The sequence below is a fragment of the Oncorhynchus keta genome, chromosome 10, assembly GCF_023373465.1.
Source record: "Oncorhynchus keta strain PuntledgeMale-10-30-2019 chromosome 10, Oket_V2, whole genome shotgun sequence".
Lineage (NCBI taxonomy): Eukaryota > Metazoa > Chordata > Actinopteri > Salmoniformes > Salmonidae > Oncorhynchus > Oncorhynchus keta.
This window is the reverse complement of record NC_068430.1, coordinates 35,064,951-35,083,374: the sequence shown is the minus strand read 5'-3', so window position 1 is coordinate 35,083,374 and position 18,424 is coordinate 35,064,951. Positions and strand designations below refer to the sequence as shown.

Below are 18,424 nucleotides of genomic sequence, written 5' to 3'. Positions count from 1 at the left end.
ACGCCCTGTGCGCTGCTGACCCGCCAGTCAAAGGAGGCATTAATATGTAAAGCAGCATGTGATTGCCACTGATTCACAAACATGTTTATACTACACGAAAGACCACACTGGCCTACACCACAGCCATAACTCTGCCAGAATGTTTGCAATTCATAGGCTGAACAGCATGAATAAGATTTACATTGGAGTAGCCTAGCCTATTTAAATTATTACGCATTTTTTACGTATGGGATTTAAAAGTCTGGCATATAGTTTAATGTAGCCTAAATATAAAGAGGTATACATACTCATTCCTATTGAAATTAACTTTTTTATTCGAAATAAAGTGATCATTACACTTGGCATAAACAAAGACATTTCTCCCCTGGTTGAGAAAGCATTGGTGTGGGTGGTGGCCCGGGGCTGCTTAACTAATAAGGTGACGCTGTTGATTAATACGTTCTGGGATGAGACAAGCATACAGGGGCCAGGGCTGTCCGCTCGCTGGTGCTTGGGATGGAGAGGCGAATGACATGGTGATTCTGCAGAGGCAGTTGTCACAATTGGCAAAGGCAGAATCCAATTGGCTGTCGCGGGATCAACGCTGATATCAAGACCCCGCCCCTGCGCACATGACATGGAATTCACTGGCGCCAGTGCTGACAGTTCCTACAGCTGCATGTCGCTAAAGGCCTATCCGTCTCCATCGGAGTTTACGCAGCAAATAACCCTACGCCAAAACCAAGGAAAAATAGACCAAACATATGCCGTAGAAATTGAGTCAATACAAGAAAGGAAAATATACTTGCTAACTGGAGGAGAATTCTACCAAAGGGGCTTGAAATCGGAATAACCAAGCCTGAGACAGACAAGGTATTTGCATAAAATATATATTATTTTCTTCTCCAAAATTGTGTGAAGAAAACAAATGACTTCTTCCGCTCTGTAAGAATTTTAACAGTTTGTTCTGAGTGTACTGACGATTATTATTAGTTTACTAGCCTATATGAGTTCAAAAGTACTTATCTGTGCGCGTTACGGTGAGGATGGGTCGATGATTTCAGGTTCCTCGGAATGGGAGTGGGTGGGGACGAGTATTTCGAGGTGTTTATCTTATGTTGCACCTTTACATACATCACTTACAAATCGTACATAAAAAAGAAGCAGCCTCCCCGAATTATTCTCTTCGGACAGGACAGGCATACAAAGAAAACACGTAACACCTTGTAAATGCCTCTGAAATGTGAACATCCTATTTCTGGTTCTATTACAGGTGTCCAGTGTCAAACACTCACTACCCGACGCCTGTTGAAGAAGGAGAGGCAAGAGGATCTCATCGGACTACTAGTGAAGACCGATTTATAGGAGATTGACGAGCGAAAATTCTCTACACATTTATGTTTTGTTTTCCACAATAGGAGGACATTTTTATCAGGAGAGGGAGGCTATTTTTTTAAAGACAAAGCGGAGAGAGTAAGGTTCAGGAACACGTTGTCCTCTCTCTAGAGAGGCCCCTCTTCTCTTTTCACCCTGTTTGCCCAACACGGAGAGATCCACACAGACATGGATATAGCGGCTGATCCACCTCGGTGGATGCACCACCACGCCGTGCTGAACGGCCAACACCCGGATTCTCACCACCCCGGCCTTTCGCATAACTACATGGAGCCCACCGCGCAGCTTCTGCCCCCGGACGAGGTGGATGTTTTCTTCAACCATCTTGACTCGCAGGGAAACCCGTACTACCACAACTCCGCTCATGCACGGGCCAGAGTGTCCTACAGTCAAGCTCACGGTAAGACCTCACATTCACTTTCCTAAACAACTTAATTATCAGGATAAAGTAGGAATTATCGTGGGCATAGGCTATTCATGTATTTTCTCAAAGCAATAAACAATGCGCACAGACTTATTTACCCATTAATGTGGGTGGGTTTAAATGCATCGGTTTGATTTGCATGGGAGAACAAAAATGTAAGGCAGTGGATGAGACCATTAAAAGTTGTGGACACGAGAGCAATTCAGCCGATGACATAAATAAGGAAATTATAGTAAAATAAATGTAATTTACCCTTCTTGACTGAAGAACTAGTCAGATAAACAAGGAGTGAGAAACTATGTAATAATACATAGCTGAAAGGGTGTCATGTATTAGTGCTTGGGTCAAGCGAAAGAGGTTCCAGTGCACTTACCAGACCCCATGCATGTCTTTGCTAAATCTTTATCACTGACTATAAAATATCAAGATGACTCAAAACGAGAAAATATATTTCTGCGGTTATAGTTTCTGTGGTTTTGTCTGAATACCTGCCAACTGCGTTTTTTGTGCCCCTCGCGAATCGAATAATTCCTTTAAGTACGCTGCGTCAACAGGTTAAGGACTTCGGTGCCCCAACTTTCTATAATCCTATAGCATCACATCATCAATGAGAGTTGTAACATTATTAGCTGGTTTGTTTATTCCATCTATGAACATATTATTCTACTATTCTTACAGCTCGCTTCGCTGGGGGTCAGGTCTGCCGGCCACATCTCCTGCATAGCCCGGGGATTTCATGGCTAGAGCCCGGCAAAGCAGCCCTCTCAGCGGCCCACCATCACAACGCATGGGCGGTCAGCCACTTCAGCAAGACCGGGCTACACGCCTCAGGCTCCGGGGCTCATGGTGGCCTATACCCCTGCAGCAGCAACGCCAGCACGGCCTCGGCATCCTCGTTAACACCCGCGTCCCATTCGAGTCCACATCTCTACAGTTTTCCCCCTACCCCGCCGAAAGATGTGTCCCCAGACCTCGGGGCCGCCTCACCCTCATCCTCTACCCCGAGAATGGACGAGAAAGATTCTATCAAGTATCAAATGTCAATTTCTGAAGGCATGAAAATGGAGGGTTCCAGTCCTCTCCGGAGCAGCCTGGCCTCAATGAGCGCACAGACCCCATCCACCCACCACCCCATACCGACCTACCCCACATACTCTCTCCCGGCAGCGCATGACTACGGTGGCAGTCTCTTCCACCCCGGCAGCCTGCTCGGAGGATCATCCTCCAGCTTCACCCCGAAATGTAAAAGCAAAACTCGGTCGTGCTCAGGTGAGTCTAATCTTATCTCGAAAATGTGTTACAAATGTTTCTGTTACAGAGTAAAATGATGATGAAATAATCATTTTATATTATTATTATTATGACAGAACACACTTAAATTATGTTATTGGATATAGGCTTTATAGGCTATATTTAAGCTATCTTAGTGTTATAACAGTTTTGTTTTATCTAAATCCATAATTGAGTTAAAAAACAAATAGCCTATATTAAAACCAGAATACTATGACCGTGTATTGAATTACTGCCATGCACTCAACAAACTAAGCACCGTTTAAACTAAAAACAAAAACGTAGTTCATTTTTAGACCAAACAATATAAGATACCTTGTAGATAATACATATAGCCTAAATAAAAATACAAATATGTAATAGCTAGGCTAGAATTGTTATGTATATTTAGATGAATGTATATATTACGGCCTGTGTTTAAATGCATGCGTAAATATTCCCCAATGTAGGCTATAGGCTATACTATAAGACGGGTAAAAAAATGTTGAATGAAACGTCCATGGCATTTTCAAAACTCCCAGTTTAATGCAATTTGATTTACTCCATTACCAATCTTTCCATTAACGTCCTTAGAAAATAGGACAAAATGGGATGACACAATATGCAATATCATCATAATTAGCCTTGACGTAGAAGTAGGAGTAGTGTGCATGGAATAATTGGGCTGAGGTTACATCGTGCATGTATGTTGTCATAACTACTTTCATAGCTCTTTTCACACACACACACCGGTTTCTTTCGTCGCAACAACACAGTCCGCCTCGAAACAACCAGTAGGAAGGTGTAGGCCCCTACACACACATGCACCTAAAGCAGTGATATCCACATAATAGTAATCCTGTATGTGAATTACTTTTTTGCTTCGCCTATGGATCAAGAATGTTATCTAAAAATCTATTTTCATTCCCAAGAGGACACAAACATTTATTATAATTAACTATAATAAATAGACGAATTATATACATAAAGGGTTAACAATAACTGTTTATTTGTTATGGTGTGGGGATGGACAGATACAACAGTAAGAGGTGGTGTGAGGTTATGCTGTGTCCTCTTCGACGACTTTTTCTGGCCTAATTTATGCAGCCACGTTTTTAAACAGCAGGCATACCGTTTCCTCTTTATTATGTAAACTGGTCATATCCATTCTGCATTTTGTTTTGTACAAATCGGTAATATCAACATAGGCCTAATGTAATTATAATGTAGGCTTAGACTAATGATAATAAGAAACCATGCGTATTGTAAGCTGTGAAGAAATAAAACGATCCCAGTGTCCCAGGCCTGAGTAATATACATTTGTCCAGGCTACTTTATTTGGTTAAAAAAGACAGGCAATGCGTACTGCCTCGCTTCACGCACACACCCAAGCCCTGAAGTTCGGCTGAGCGCGGGCCCGCTTCGGCTGACACGTTTATTATCCTCTTTTGTAAACCGCGACTCAATTACGCTCGAGCTGGCACGCCCTTGAGAACGGTGAACTGGATACAGCCCCGGAGGTGTGAAAAGAAGATCCACTCGAGCATTTGGGCCAAAAAAACTCAGTATTTACAATCAGCCGTTTCTTTGTTACATAATACAGCATTGTCGAGGCTGACATTTGATGACTGTAGGCAGAGCTGATTGCCTTCAAGCAGCCCCCTATCTTATAACCTTATATCCCTTTTACTGAGCACCAGTATTAATTTGTTATAGAAAGAAAGAAACAATTTGTTATAGAAAGCACCAACAAAAAATCAATTCACCATATTTCACAACTAAGGATTAGATGTCTCAACATAAACCCCAAGAGTAGTCCTAAAAAATAAAAACCCCATCTGTCAGTTATGGTCATTGTAAGACTGAGGCACAACTTCCATCATGAACACCCAGATAGGTGTTTGGAAGTGGAACCTCCTCACTGATATATTTATGTCTTAGGGGCTCTCCCTGACATGAAGGAATAAACTGTCCTGTTACTAGGAGTTTTTCTTTGTGGGGATGTCCAGTATTGGTGGCTTGCAGGACCACAGAACTCTATAGCATCACACTATTCTGGTGGAGTCCCTGCTCATGCATACCTTAGAGGCACTTCCTGTTTGACTAACCCTAATCCAGGCCCCCTTCCTCTCTCTCTCCTCTCAGTCTCCCTCTTTTTTCTCTCCCTCCTTCTCTGGCTGTCCATACTCAGCATTATGTGGAGCCACCAACAGAGGCAAAGGCCCACAAGTATGTCAGTATTACCTCTACTAGTCTAGACTGACAATCTGATCCACATTATAGGCAGCACAAATATTTCAAAATTACTACCTTAGTTTGCACTGTGATTAGGTCACTTTAATGAATGGTCATCATTCCTAAGAATTCCGATTTAAAGTGAGTTATAGCAGGCTGATTAGCCAATATAATGATGAGCTGAGGAGGCTGAGAGAAGAACAAGGAGATGTTGATTATCAGACCATCTTTGCCACATGTACACACACGCACAGACTCACACCCACTAAAGCAGGGATCATCAACTACATTCAGCCGTGGGCCAATTTATTTCTTTAGCGGATGGTTGGGGGGCCGGGAACATAATTGCAAATCATTTGTAGACTTCAAATTGACCGCAATAAGCTCAAACAGATATAATGTTTGCCTAAAACAATCATTTCAAACCTTGCTTACATTTGTGTACGATCAACTGTCTGTCTATTATGCGTGGGAATACTTGGGAACAGATGTCTTTCATTAAAATCACTTGGAGCTGATTTCCTTGTGTTTTTACAGTCTTTTGTGTCAAACATTTATTTATTTCAACATTTATTTAATACTTTGGGGGCCAAATAAAAAGGCCCACGGGCCACCAGTTGGAGAACCCAGCACTAAAGGTTAATTTTCACCATACTGTATATATGGGGACGAAAATCATTGTAATCACAGCAAAATGTAGAGAAACGTGAGAGACAGCCCACATTTCATTGTGGGTGTATGGGTGCCCCTGTCTGAAGCATGCCTGGGTCCCAGCTGACCCAAAACTGACCCAAAACTGACAGGGAGGAACTTAACCAGGTCAAACGGAATAAAGCCTGGCAGCAGCATTTTCATGTTGTTATTCCAAGAGTCTGCAGAGGGTTAAACACACACTCTTTCACACAAACTTCAGACCAATAATACGCAGCCTTTTCATATAAACAGGAATTCAAGAACAGAACTAGAGCTTAGAAATTAAAAACAAAATTTTTATTCTTAAAACTTTTCCCATGCTTCTGTGCACCTAACATAAAAATATGCAGTCCTTGTATACTTTTTCAGACTAATTAACATAACATTTAAAAAATTGTACTTGCCACTGCTACAGGTTACATAATTGTTATGTATGATAAATGTGTCATTAGAGTTAACAGGTTAATTTTATAAATGTCCCTGTGGTCTCCCTCCACCTGCATGCTGCTCAGAGGGGCGTGAGTGTGTCAACTGTGGAGCCACGTCTACCCCCCTGTGGCGACGGGATGGTACGGGCCACTACTTGTGCAACGCCTGTGGACTCTACCATAAGATGAACGGTCAGAACCGACCCCTCATCAAGCCCAAACGCAGACTGGTGAGCACGCGCGCGCGCGCGCACACACACACACACACACACACACACACACACACACACACACACACACACACACACACACACACACACACACACACACACACACACACACACACAGGGTCGGAGATGGGAGGGGGCAAAAAAAAAGAACAAGGTAGGGGGAGAGGGGCGAGGAGGGCCATAATTCCAGGAAAGTTATATTTTCCCAATCAGTTTCCGGGAATTGTGTTTCCCACTCACCCTTGTGCTCCTTTACACAGGCTGTTAGCGGAGTGCTGTCTATCTGTGCTGTTTCTGCTATCATTATTGCTGCTACTTCTGATACTGCTACTGATACCAGGGCCGGCATAGGCCTCTATCATCCCTCACTATATAGCTCACTGTGACTGTCTGCTGTGGAGGCTGTATGAGTGACTGGTGCACTGCACGCTTTGTGTAACTAAGTCACTTTATAGGTAACAGAAGAAAGGAAAAATAATGTGTTTCTTTTCTCTGCGAGTGAATCTAGGTGACTGGTGTGCAACATACTTGTAAATGGATATCTCTGCCTTTCGCTTAGCCAAATACTGGACTGGGCCTTCTTGCTGCTTGGCTGATATCACATTGTGTACTTCTCATCATGAACTCATTTCAACATCAATGTTGTGTTTTCCTCAGAGGGCAGCAGCCAGGTCAGATCCAGACTAATATAGACCAGTTACACAGCAGTTCAATGGACTATGTAAATGTTGTCATTACTGAAAATAGTCCTTCCAGACTTAATGTGCTGGTGACTCCATTGATTGCAAAAAATAAAATAAAACATTTGTTAGCATTAAATGTTAAAATCTATTATTTTCATATAACAGTAACTATTTATAGCCCTGAGCTAACCAGACTTTAAAACCATTGGTCTCAACAACAACAAACACGCAATTAAGGATGGCACCTCTGAAACAGCAATGGAGGGAATTGATATGACCCAATGAGATATAGATTTGCATCAAATACGAAAAACAAAGAAATAGGATTCTCCACGGCCTGTTGACAGATATGAGGACCTAAAGGATTATATGCATAAATGCCAAAATCTCTCGATTCAAGATATGATCTGAATATTTTCTGAAACATTTTGAATAGCCCACAATAGGCTACCGTTCGCGGGCGTAAACCTATTTGCATATGGACTAATACATCAACAGCATAATTATAATAATAATGTTATTAATAATTATATTCATAATAATTATAATGGTAGAAATCATGTAAAACATAATTTCATAATAACCATAAAAAATGTGTTTCGTTGAGCTAATTTTACTACTCGAAGTTGATTTTTTTAAGAGTATTTTTTTCCACGCTCCTCTTGAATAAATAAATAGGGGGTTTCCAGAAATAGAGACATTGCTTTAAAGCAAACTTCAATAAAGTTACATTAAACCAACGTGGAATAGACCTTAAATTTATGTCGGTGACCAGTGGGTCGGCTTATTTTCTGCAACTTCATATTTGGAATTTGAATATCGGCCTAATTAGCGTACGCCTGTTCAAATGATTTACGAATCGGTTCCCAAATGTCTCAGGGTGCATAATAAGATTATTAATCTATTAATCAAAGGTTACGTATAACAGTATTGAACGCATTTAATGCTTGAGACATAAGTAGATAATTTAGGCCTACATATTTCATGTTGACTGCGTTTGTTTAAGACCATCCTAGAGATCATATAATCCTGTGCGCATCTTGATAAGAGAATGTTCGAGATATGGCTGAGGCAAATACAGACAGACTATTGACATTCAGCCGACAGCATGAAGACTGCACTGATCTGAATCATCCAATGCAGGCTATACAAAAAGCATCACCGACGCGACTCCGTTTGATTTTGGACTGTAGGCCTATTTAGAGAGTCTCGAGACCCGTTTTTAGATTTTTCTGAAACATTTGATTGTGCGGTTTTACATTGAAACCTGAAACGCCATGTAGGCCTAGGCTATGCATTTTGGGGTCAACGCATATCCCTGGACCACAATCAATATAGCTTCAACCTGCAATAAAAACGTATTAAAGTTTCATCATTTTCCCGTTGGTCCTAATGTCTGAAAAATCCAGTCGTTGTTTTTCTCCCTGAGTCAGTAGCCGGTGCGTTTGTAGCCTACTTTTCAGCTCGCGTGTTTTCAGTACTCGCGCAGGGTCCTTCCAGTCGTTTCCTATCCGGATATCTGCCGGTACCGATAAGGAAGCGAGGCCAGCACATGTTTCCGTTCGTCGCGCGCTAGTACACTTACTTTTTTTTCATAGCAGTGGTCAAGCAGGCCAGTCCTCAATATATAGAATATAGCAAAGCGATTAGTACAACATTTAAGGACACTTTATGTGCACAGAAAAAAAGCTATGGGGAACTAGATGCGTGCAGGCCGCGCAGAGGAGGTGAAATAAATGGGTTTATGCCCTGTTACCTGTGGGACAAATGCGAGGGCTCCAGCCTCGACTTGTAGACTTCTTTACTACGAAGTTTGTTTATATTGGGCAATTTTGACGCAATTTCTACTTGAATCAATAGAGAGGTATTTTGCATTAATCCATATTTTATGATTGTCCTTAAGTGTGTAGGCCCATGCACTATTCTGACTGAGGGTTCAGATTACCATATTTTGCTGAAGGGGTATATGTAAGTTTTATGCGTGTAACTGTCTCATATTAAGTGTGAAGAATCCATCTGTAATGACAGGGGATCGCACATGCTGCCCTATGGCCCCCCTCGCTACCTAATCTCTATTCAATAGCAATGCTTTGCATCTGAGAGGAAGAGCTTTGATAGTCAGTGTTCATCCGTGTACTACTGTGTCTGTGAAATAAAAAAAAATTCACATGCTGGGAGAAAACTAGCCAATAAAGACAACCCATTACTTTCTTATATGATCTATTCAGCATGACTTTTATAGTAACCCCTGATTTATTAGGTTAATAGAGACCAATTCATACACTAACAATACAACTATTTGGTGTATTTGATCAATAGTCTGTCAGGGAATGTAAAGACTGGATACCTTTTCACTGCATAATTCCGTCATTATTAAATCGCATTGCAATAAACTATCAAACTATCACGCAATATGAATACATTTCTGATATCATATGCAAAGCTATAACTATAAGGAACAACTTCCATCTAAAACAGCATGAAATATGATGTTTTCTCGGCTCCTGGCAGCTGATATACAAATACTGTACACACCGCCCGACACTAACGTCATTCCCAACCTATGCTTTCATGTGTTGTGTGTCCGTGCTGTTGTGGTCGAATAAAGGCCTTCTTCATGTTCCTCTCCAGTCTGCGGCCAGACGAGCCGGCACCTGTTGTGCTAACTGTCAGACCACCACCACCACACTGTGGAGGCGCAACGGCAATGGAGACCCCGTGTGCAACGCCTGCGGCCTTTACTACAAGCTGCACAACGTAAGTCTTTCACTGCTGACAGCCTGACCAGCCCTTACCCACACGCAGCCTGACCAGCCCTTACCCACACGCAGCCTGACCAGCCCTTACCCACACGCAGCCTGACCAGCCCTTACCCACACGCAGCCTGACCAGCCCTTACCCACACGCAGCCTGACCAGCCCTTACCCACATGCAGCCTGACCAGCCCTTACCCACACGCAGCCTGACCAGCCCTTACCCACACGCAGCCTGACCAGCCCTTACCCACACGCAGCCTGACCAGCCCTTACCCACATGCAGCCTGACCAGCCCTTACCCACACGCAGCCTGACCAGCCCTTACCCACACGCAGCCTGACCAGCCCTTACCCACACGCAGCCTGACCAGCCCTTACCCACACGCAGCCTGACCAGCCCTTACCCACATGCAGCCTGACCAGCCCTTACCCACATGCAGCCTGACCAGCCCTTACCCACACGCAGCCTGACCAGCCCTTACCCACACGCAGCCTGACCAGCCCTTACCCACACGCAGCCTGACCAGCCCTTACCCACAAGCAGCCTGACCAGCCCTTACCCACACGCAGCCAGACCAGCCCTTACCCACACGCAGCCAGACCAGCCCTTACCCACACGCAGCCTGACCAGCCCTTACCCACACGCCGCCTGACCAGCCCTTACCCACACACAGCCTGACCAGCCCTTACCCACACACAGCCTGACCAGCCCTTACCCACACACAGCCTGACCAGCCCTTACCCACACACAGCCTGACCAGCCCTTACCCACACACAGCCTGACCAGCCCTTACCCACACGCAGCCAGCCAGGTCAGGAAGACGAAAAGGTTGCACTGATTGGAATAGGATAAGGAAGAGGGATAGGGAGAAAGGGATGGAGGGAAGGAGGGAGAGATGGATGCAGAGCTTGGCCCCACAGACACACTGGGCCCTGTTGGTGTTTTCTTTCTTTGTGCTTTATTGTTTCCATGGTAGGCGTCATCCCCTTGAGACTCACAATGGTGGGACTGTTATTCAGACAGACCAACTGCGTCTGTTCAAATGAGGCATAACTGTTGAAGGTTAAGTCTTGGTGCATTGCCATGTATTACATTGAATATGGCCTTGGTTTTAGGGAGTAAGCTGCGTACTGTTTCTGCATTTTATTTGTATTGTTACATTTCTTTAGAAAAAAAGACAAATAACTGTATCTAGATATGGTTATTCCTGTACGTAGTCCATTCAATTCAAACACATTAAGTTGATTATAAACCCTCCCAACCCGGTCACTCATCTCTCCCTCCATCTCCTTCTCCCTACAGGTGAACCGACCTCTGACCATGAAGAAGGAAGGGATCCAGACACGCAACCGCAAGATGTCCAACAAGTCCAAGAAGGGCAGGCGGGGCAACGACGGTTACGAGGAGCTCTCTAAGTGCATGCACGAGAAGTCCTCTCCTTTCAGTGCTTCCTCCCTGGCTGGACACATGACCCACATGGGCCACCTGCCCCCCTTTAGCCACGCCGGTCACATGCTGCCCACCCCCACACCCATACACCCCTCATTTGGCCACCCCCACCACTCCAACATGGTTACCGCCATGGGCTGAGCTGGGGAGGATGGGGAGGCACTGGGGATGTGAAGATTGTTCCATTTTCTAATGGGGGTTGAGGGTCGTATAGGCCTCTTGCTTGAGGACAATGTGTATAATGTTAAAGACATGCATTTGGTTTGTCTATGTTGATTGTCTTGCTGTATAGAGAGAATGTAAAGGGTACGTGGGGTATGGGGGAACCAGGCAGCATCCACTGATGGGTGGGGTGGGGTGGGGTCGGGGCGGGGCTATTTTACTCTCTATTAGGTACCTTCTTAGACCAGAGATAGACTACACCTCACCTCCACCCATCCCCATGCATATACCGTCCCCTCCCACCTCGCCCCCGTCCTGCTGCAGTGGTATGTGCCGAGCAAGTCTGAAGTAACTGTGAATATTGTAAATGTGTGAGATACGAGGGTGGTGAAGACAACTTTGGGGCGAAGACAGAGCAATTCCCTTCACACCATTTAACAAATATATGCTGGATTTCTGCTCATGGACTTCTACTATTTTTAATGGACATTACAACAAAAAAAGAAACAAGTAAAATAAAAAAATAAGTTTATAAAGCTTAATTTGAAACTGTATATTATTAATGGTATTATTATTATTGTTGTTATTATTGTTATCCAGATAATTTATTTTCACTGCCTTTTGCCTTTTTCTTTCACCTGAAACATTATGGATATTGTTATCAACATTTCTATCATTATAAATATATTTTTAGCTGACGCGCTTTCTCTGAGCTGTTAAACATTTCCTCCTAATGATAATAAAGGAATCAAGTTTAATTCTGCCAACTGCTCCCTCTTCACATGAACCCCTAGTGAAGGAGAAGAGGACTGTGTGTTTAAAACCTTCAGCAAGGAGACAGAGAGAGATACACAGAGCAGAGAAATAGATTGAATAAAACAGATACCCAGTATTTGCCATTTCTGCTGCCACACTGGATACTTCATACAGAAAATCTGATGCTATTGTTGGAATAATAAGCTGATTTACACATTAACACGAGCAACATATCTGTTCTATCAATCCTATTTCTATGTTTGGAATAGTCTTTTTTGAACTTTGTCCTGTTCTACATTACCTAGGCCTCTCCTGTTCCATCAGTGTTGCCATGGTGATGAACAGTAGCCTGTACCTCTTGGTTTCTCTGTGATGTGTGTCTCTTTTTCCACAGCACAGTTTTGATTTGCTGCCTCTCTACTTAGCAGATAGAAAACCACACACCTGCTCTTTATTACCTGTCCAAAACAATTATAACCTGACAATCTGGATGCCATTACGTACTGATGATAATAAAGAAAACTTGTAAACATGAATGAGACTTCTCTGAGACGTATTTTCCGCACGCACGCACGCACGCACGCACGCACGCACACACACACACACACACACACACACACACACACACACACACACACACACACACACACACACACACACACACACACACACACACACACACACACACACACACACACACACACACACCGAATAGCAGGTTTCCCCAACTGGCTGCCTGCAGGTTATTTTATTGTTGGGACATAAAATATTAGAAACACCAGCAAATCAGCTCTAAGTGATCTTTTCCACAGTATTGCCATGCATAATATAGAGATATGTGATTGTATACAAATGTAAGCACGTTTTGAAATGATTATGTTTTTTTCAAATATTACATCTGTTTGGGCTTCTTGTGGCTGATTTGCAGTTTACAAATTATTGGTAATTATGTTCCGGCCTCCTGACCATCCGCTCAAGAAATAGTTCCGCGGCTGAATCTAGTTGATGATCACTGCCATATAGCATAAAATGTGAATGGGAATGTTTGGGTAACAAGTGATTTAGCTTTGTGCCAATGCAGTAAGGGCAGAGCCGGCCTTACACGTCTGGGGGCCCTAAGCAAGATTTTTGTGGGCTCCCTCTTGACTGCGTAGAGAAATGTATTAGTTTTACAGTTAATTTCCTGCAAATCCACACATTTTTCCATGGGGAGTAGAGACTTTTTTGCAGTTTTAAAGCTGATTTCCTGAGAAAGAAAACTGCTTAACTAGACACAAGCTGCTACGACTATAATTGGGATCATTTGCTTAAATCTTTTGACCTGAGAACTACAACAAAAACAGTAGCTGAATGGAATGGATGTCATATTCTGATTAAAATCATTGTGGGAAGTTAGTTGAATCAAGAGGCATTCAGCCATGACATAGTAAACATTATTTTGGTTAGCTAGCCAGCTAACATTAACATAACAAGCTAGCTCTTCTGTACAAATTATATTTCTGCTGTTTATCTAAATAAACACCTTGGAATGTGTTTATGGTGGAACTTTCTGTACGTTTTCCTTCAACACTTTGTGTATAGAGCACCCCAATAGAGACAGACAGCGATACCGAGACCGAGTGCGCACTGACTGTTGTGTGTTGTGCTTAAAAGGGTCCGTGCGGAAACGAGTGCGCTTAAAAGGGCCTTTGCGGTGAAGAAATGGTTATGCGATTAATGGAGTAAAACAATTAAGGGGGCCCCCATAGCGGCAGCGTGCCCTACGTGACCGCTTATGTCGCTTATGCCTGGAGCCGGCCCTGAGTATAGCCGCTACACAGTGTCCATATTTCCATTCATTCACATCTCTTTACATCTGTCATGTATATTCATATTTATAATAGCATGTATATTAATGCCATAAGACCAGTATGTGAACATTTGGAAAAATCCAAAGATCTAACATGACACAGAAGCAACCTAACACTGATCTCCATCTACCAACTGGATAGATGCATGCAGCAGGTGTCATAACACATGATGCACCCAAAGAGCTTTCCCACGTAATGAATACCTGCTTGAGATGTTTCTTAGAGAACACGTTGTGCTGATCCTCAGTGGATCACAGTCTATCAGACTCATCAACCGATATCCATTCTCTAATTAACTTGCTGTGCCCCAAACATTTGAGACATACAATGTTGACAGAATCGGAGCGGTTTGAACCATATGTTACATATATCTACACTGATACTCAACCGGCAGCATCTGTTCAGTGAAAAGACTCGCTGAACTCATTGTGTAATGAGGGTCCTCTCTCCTCAGACAGTACCATGATGCCATCTTGCCTATGACCCTGGGAGCCATGTTGGATCTCAGCCTTCCAGTCAGCACACAGAAACAGAATGAGAGTGTGTCTGTGTCTGTCAGGACCCTTATGAAAGCCACATGGGCCACGGACGGGTTGTTCCTACTTTCTACATCCAGCTATAATCTATATGGGTTCAAATGGTTTGGAAAACGTACTGCTTGGGAACACTCATTTACTATGAGTTATAGTCTGTGGTTTGTCTGTAGTTCTGTGAAATAACATTTGCTCTGCCCTCAGGGCTACAGGACCAGGGTCTCAGACAGCACACCACAGGGGTCATCCTGAGTGTGAGCGCCTGAATCAGCCCCCTCCTCCGTCCCTCCCCTCCCAACCTCCTTGACCTCTCACCCTGGAAGCACTTACACTGTCATTCTGCCAGACCCTCCCGCTCTACACACACAGACATATTTACGGATCCTTTTAAAGTGTCACGACTCCCCGCAAAAATATTTCACAGCAAAACAAAGACACCTCGGTCGTAAAGAAGGAGAGATGAAAAGCAGAGTGGAGCGATAGAGAGTCGAATGGCAGGGTGAATCACTAGGAGGGCTGGGGTGGAGGAGGAGATGGGGGAAGAGGGTAGAGAGACGATAGGAGCGGGTGGACCTCCTAAATAAGTGGCCTTCAAGGTTTACTGGACCCCCTCGCCTTCTCTCCCCTACATACCTCCTCCTCCTCCATTTGTTTTTCCACCAAACTCAATTAATAGAATCAAAAGCCGGGCCAGGCTGGACTTCAGAGGGACCAGTTAAAGGAGAGATGGAGATAAAGAAGATGAAAGAGGAAGCAGCTTGTTCCAGTTCAGCCCATGGTCCGTTTTGGTGGGCTGGGGTTGAGGGGGTGGGGGTGGGGGGTGGGGTGGGGGGCTATCCACTTAGAAGAAGACAGAGAAAAAAAGACATCCCCCCTCAACTTCCTGAGATGCCAACATTTGGCAAAACAAAAGATGTAAAGGAGATGCATCATCAAAGTGAAGATACAGAACTCCAGACAAACCACAGACTATAACTCGTGGTAAATGAGTGTTCCCAAGCTGTACGTTTTCCAAACCATTTGAACCCATATAGATTACAGCTGGATGTAGAAAGTAGGAACAACAGCATAGTAGAGAAGCATGTAAATGAATGAATGACCTCCACTGGTAAAACTAATGTTAAGTCATTAAATATACTAGAGGTTCCACTGTCTCGGCATCACCTGGGTGGCACAGCTATGGCACAAGGGTTAGGGGTCAGGGTAGTAGGCTACCTGAGGTCAGGAGTAAGAAAGTGAAGTGAGTGAAGTGTCACCTCCTATAATAGCTCTGTGCCCTGGTGTCCCAATGACCTAACCTGGGACATGAGCTAAAGGACCTCAGTGGGATCTGGGTTTCTGCATGCACACGCGCACGTGCACGCGCACACGCACACGCACACGCACACACACACACACACACACACACACACACACACACACACACACACACACACACACACACACACACACACACACACCCTGAGAGAGAGAATATTATAGTAAATATGTCACTGGGGCTGCTGCTTCCACCCAAGACTGTGGCTTTACGAAACAGGGATGATCACAGGGCATCATCGTAGCACAGAGATGCCAACACTACAATCAGACACAATACAAATACTGTGAGACCATTATCATGTAAAGCTGCGCCTTTCATGGGGCATGCAGGTAGCTTTGTCTCCTCTCAATACAGCATTAGCGTCCCCAAACTGGAACGAAACAGGAAGAGAAAGACATAACAGGAAACACTTATGGGGGTTTATTATGACCAAAGGGAAAATAGCTGGCACACACACACACACACACACTCACTCGTTCACACACACTCATGTGCGCACACACATTCACACGCGCACACACACATTCACACACTTGCACACCTATTTCCCCCATTTGTAGCCCTGGTTACACAGCAGAAAGGCCTTAGTAGCAGAGGAAGAACTTGCGGATACATGGTTCATTCTCTGTGAAAAGTGGGATGCCCTCCAACCACCACCTAGGACAGCTCCCCTCTCCTGTCAGAAGCAGACAAATTAATCTTTCTTGTCTCCAAACAATCACTCCTTTTATTCCCATTGTGAGGGAGAGAGAGAGAAAGAGAGTGAGAGAGAGAGCGAGAGAGAGAGAGAGAGAGAGAGAGAGAGAGAGAGTGAGAGAGAGAGTGTTCTGGTTCTAATTTTAAGAATTGATATCAGTGCTTCTATAACAGGCAGCATGTGCTAAATATCATTGTGAATGATGGCTAGAGGGAGGAGAGCTGCTGTTCACACACGGTGAGGCAGATCCATGAGCTAGGCTAATGCTAGCACTGCGTCGTCCTGTGTGTGTATGAGGGCCCCTGGGACTGGGCCCCGCTATCCTATGACACGCCTGACAAAAGGCCCCAAGAAAACATGAGAGAGGGGGAATCTAGGCCAGGAGGGAGGGAGCGATGCGCAGAGGGAGGGAAGAAGAGGTGCAAGTGGAGGTGTGTCGCTGGCCCACAAACACCTGAGAAAGCGGGGTAACACCTCCCCAACATCTCTCCACTCTCCACGTGCCAAGCTGCTTGAGGCACTGAACCTCATCACTGGTTTGACCACTCAGACATATAGGACTGATATATACCATGTGGTACACACACAACCTTGGGGGTCACAGACTGACGTCCCCCATTGGAAAGTCATGGTCCAAATCAAGGGACCAGCCAGCCGTCTGTCCTGGCGTTAGATCCAGTAGTTCCACCAGAGGCCCTGTCCCCAGTCCTCTCACCCCAGTCAGGAGGGCTGAATCTGGGCCAGAGCCACTGGGCCTGCTGGGGCTCGTCTCCATCCTCCATTCCTCTGGGCAGACGGCAGGCTTCCACAGATAAGGCTGTCTATTTGTTCACAGACGATGCAGCCCTCTGTTATGTCTGCACCCCCACCCTCCACCCTCCGCCCTGCCCTTATCCCTCTGCCTACCCCCTGCCTTCCCTCTCACCTCCATCTCCCCAGTGTCTGCTACTCCTCAGGGGCTTCCACCTGCAGCACACTAGGACCACCAGGAATGCTGCCAGTGACTCAACAACAACACAACACACACAGATGCACACACATGTACACAACAGACACACACGCACGCACGCACGCACACACACACACACACACACACACTTGAGCTGCTCTCTGAGGCCCCATGCACCAACCCGACCATACTCCCCACACACTCTCCCCGTCTCACCCACTCACTCACTCACTCACGTGTGTGTGTGTGTGTGTGTGTGTGTGTGTGTGTGTGTGTGTGTGTGTGTGTGTGTGTGTGTGTGTGTGTGTGTGTGTGTGTGTGTGTGTGTGTGTGTGTGTGTGTGTGTGTGTGTGTGTGTGTGTGTGAGAGGGGAGATTGGTGCGATAGGACCGATCTGACGCTGATCCATGTGGCTATCTGAAGGCCTCTGTCTGCCGGCCTGTTGTTGCATCTCATCAGGGAATTTAGCCAGGTCCACTGAAATAAAACATGTTATCACTGCATCTGTCCATGGAGACTTCTCTCTCATTCTCCTTCTTTCCCTCACTCACTCTCTCTTTCTCTATCGCTCTATCTATACTTACAGCAGGCAACAAACCACTCACCATTAGCACT

At 44.7% G+C, this 18,424-nt stretch overlaps 1 protein-coding gene across 1 annotated transcript; it reads left to right on the top strand.

The window, feature by feature from the left end:
* The first annotated feature begins 626 nt into the window (after positions 1-626).
* Positions 627-12,995, top strand: LOC118388588 (GATA-binding factor 2-like). Its single transcript, XM_035777807.2, has 6 exons — positions 627-852; positions 1,253-1,774; positions 2,477-3,067; positions 6,508-6,653; positions 9,968-10,093; positions 11,395-12,995. Exons 2-6 carry the CDS (start codon positions 1,543-1,545, stop codon positions 11,680-11,682), a joined length of 1,383 nt encoding a protein of 460 aa, XP_035633700.1. The 5' UTR covers positions 627-852; positions 1,253-1,542; the 3' UTR covers positions 11,683-12,995.
* The last annotated feature ends 5,429 nt before the right edge of the window (positions 12,996-18,424 follow it).

Coding starts and splice junctions, on each gene's coding strand:
- LOC118388588 (XM_035777807.2), top strand. CDS start 1,543: ATGGATATAGCGGCTGATCCACCTCGGTGGATGCACCACCACGCCGTG. Junction 3,068..6,507: donor CAAAACTCGGTCGTGCTCAG/GTGAGTCTAATC, acceptor CATGCTGCTCAG/AGGGGCGTGAGTGTGTCAAC. Junction 10,094..11,394: donor TTTACTACAAGCTGCACAAC/GTAAGTCTTTCA, acceptor TTCTCCCTACAG/GTGAACCGACCTCTGACCAT.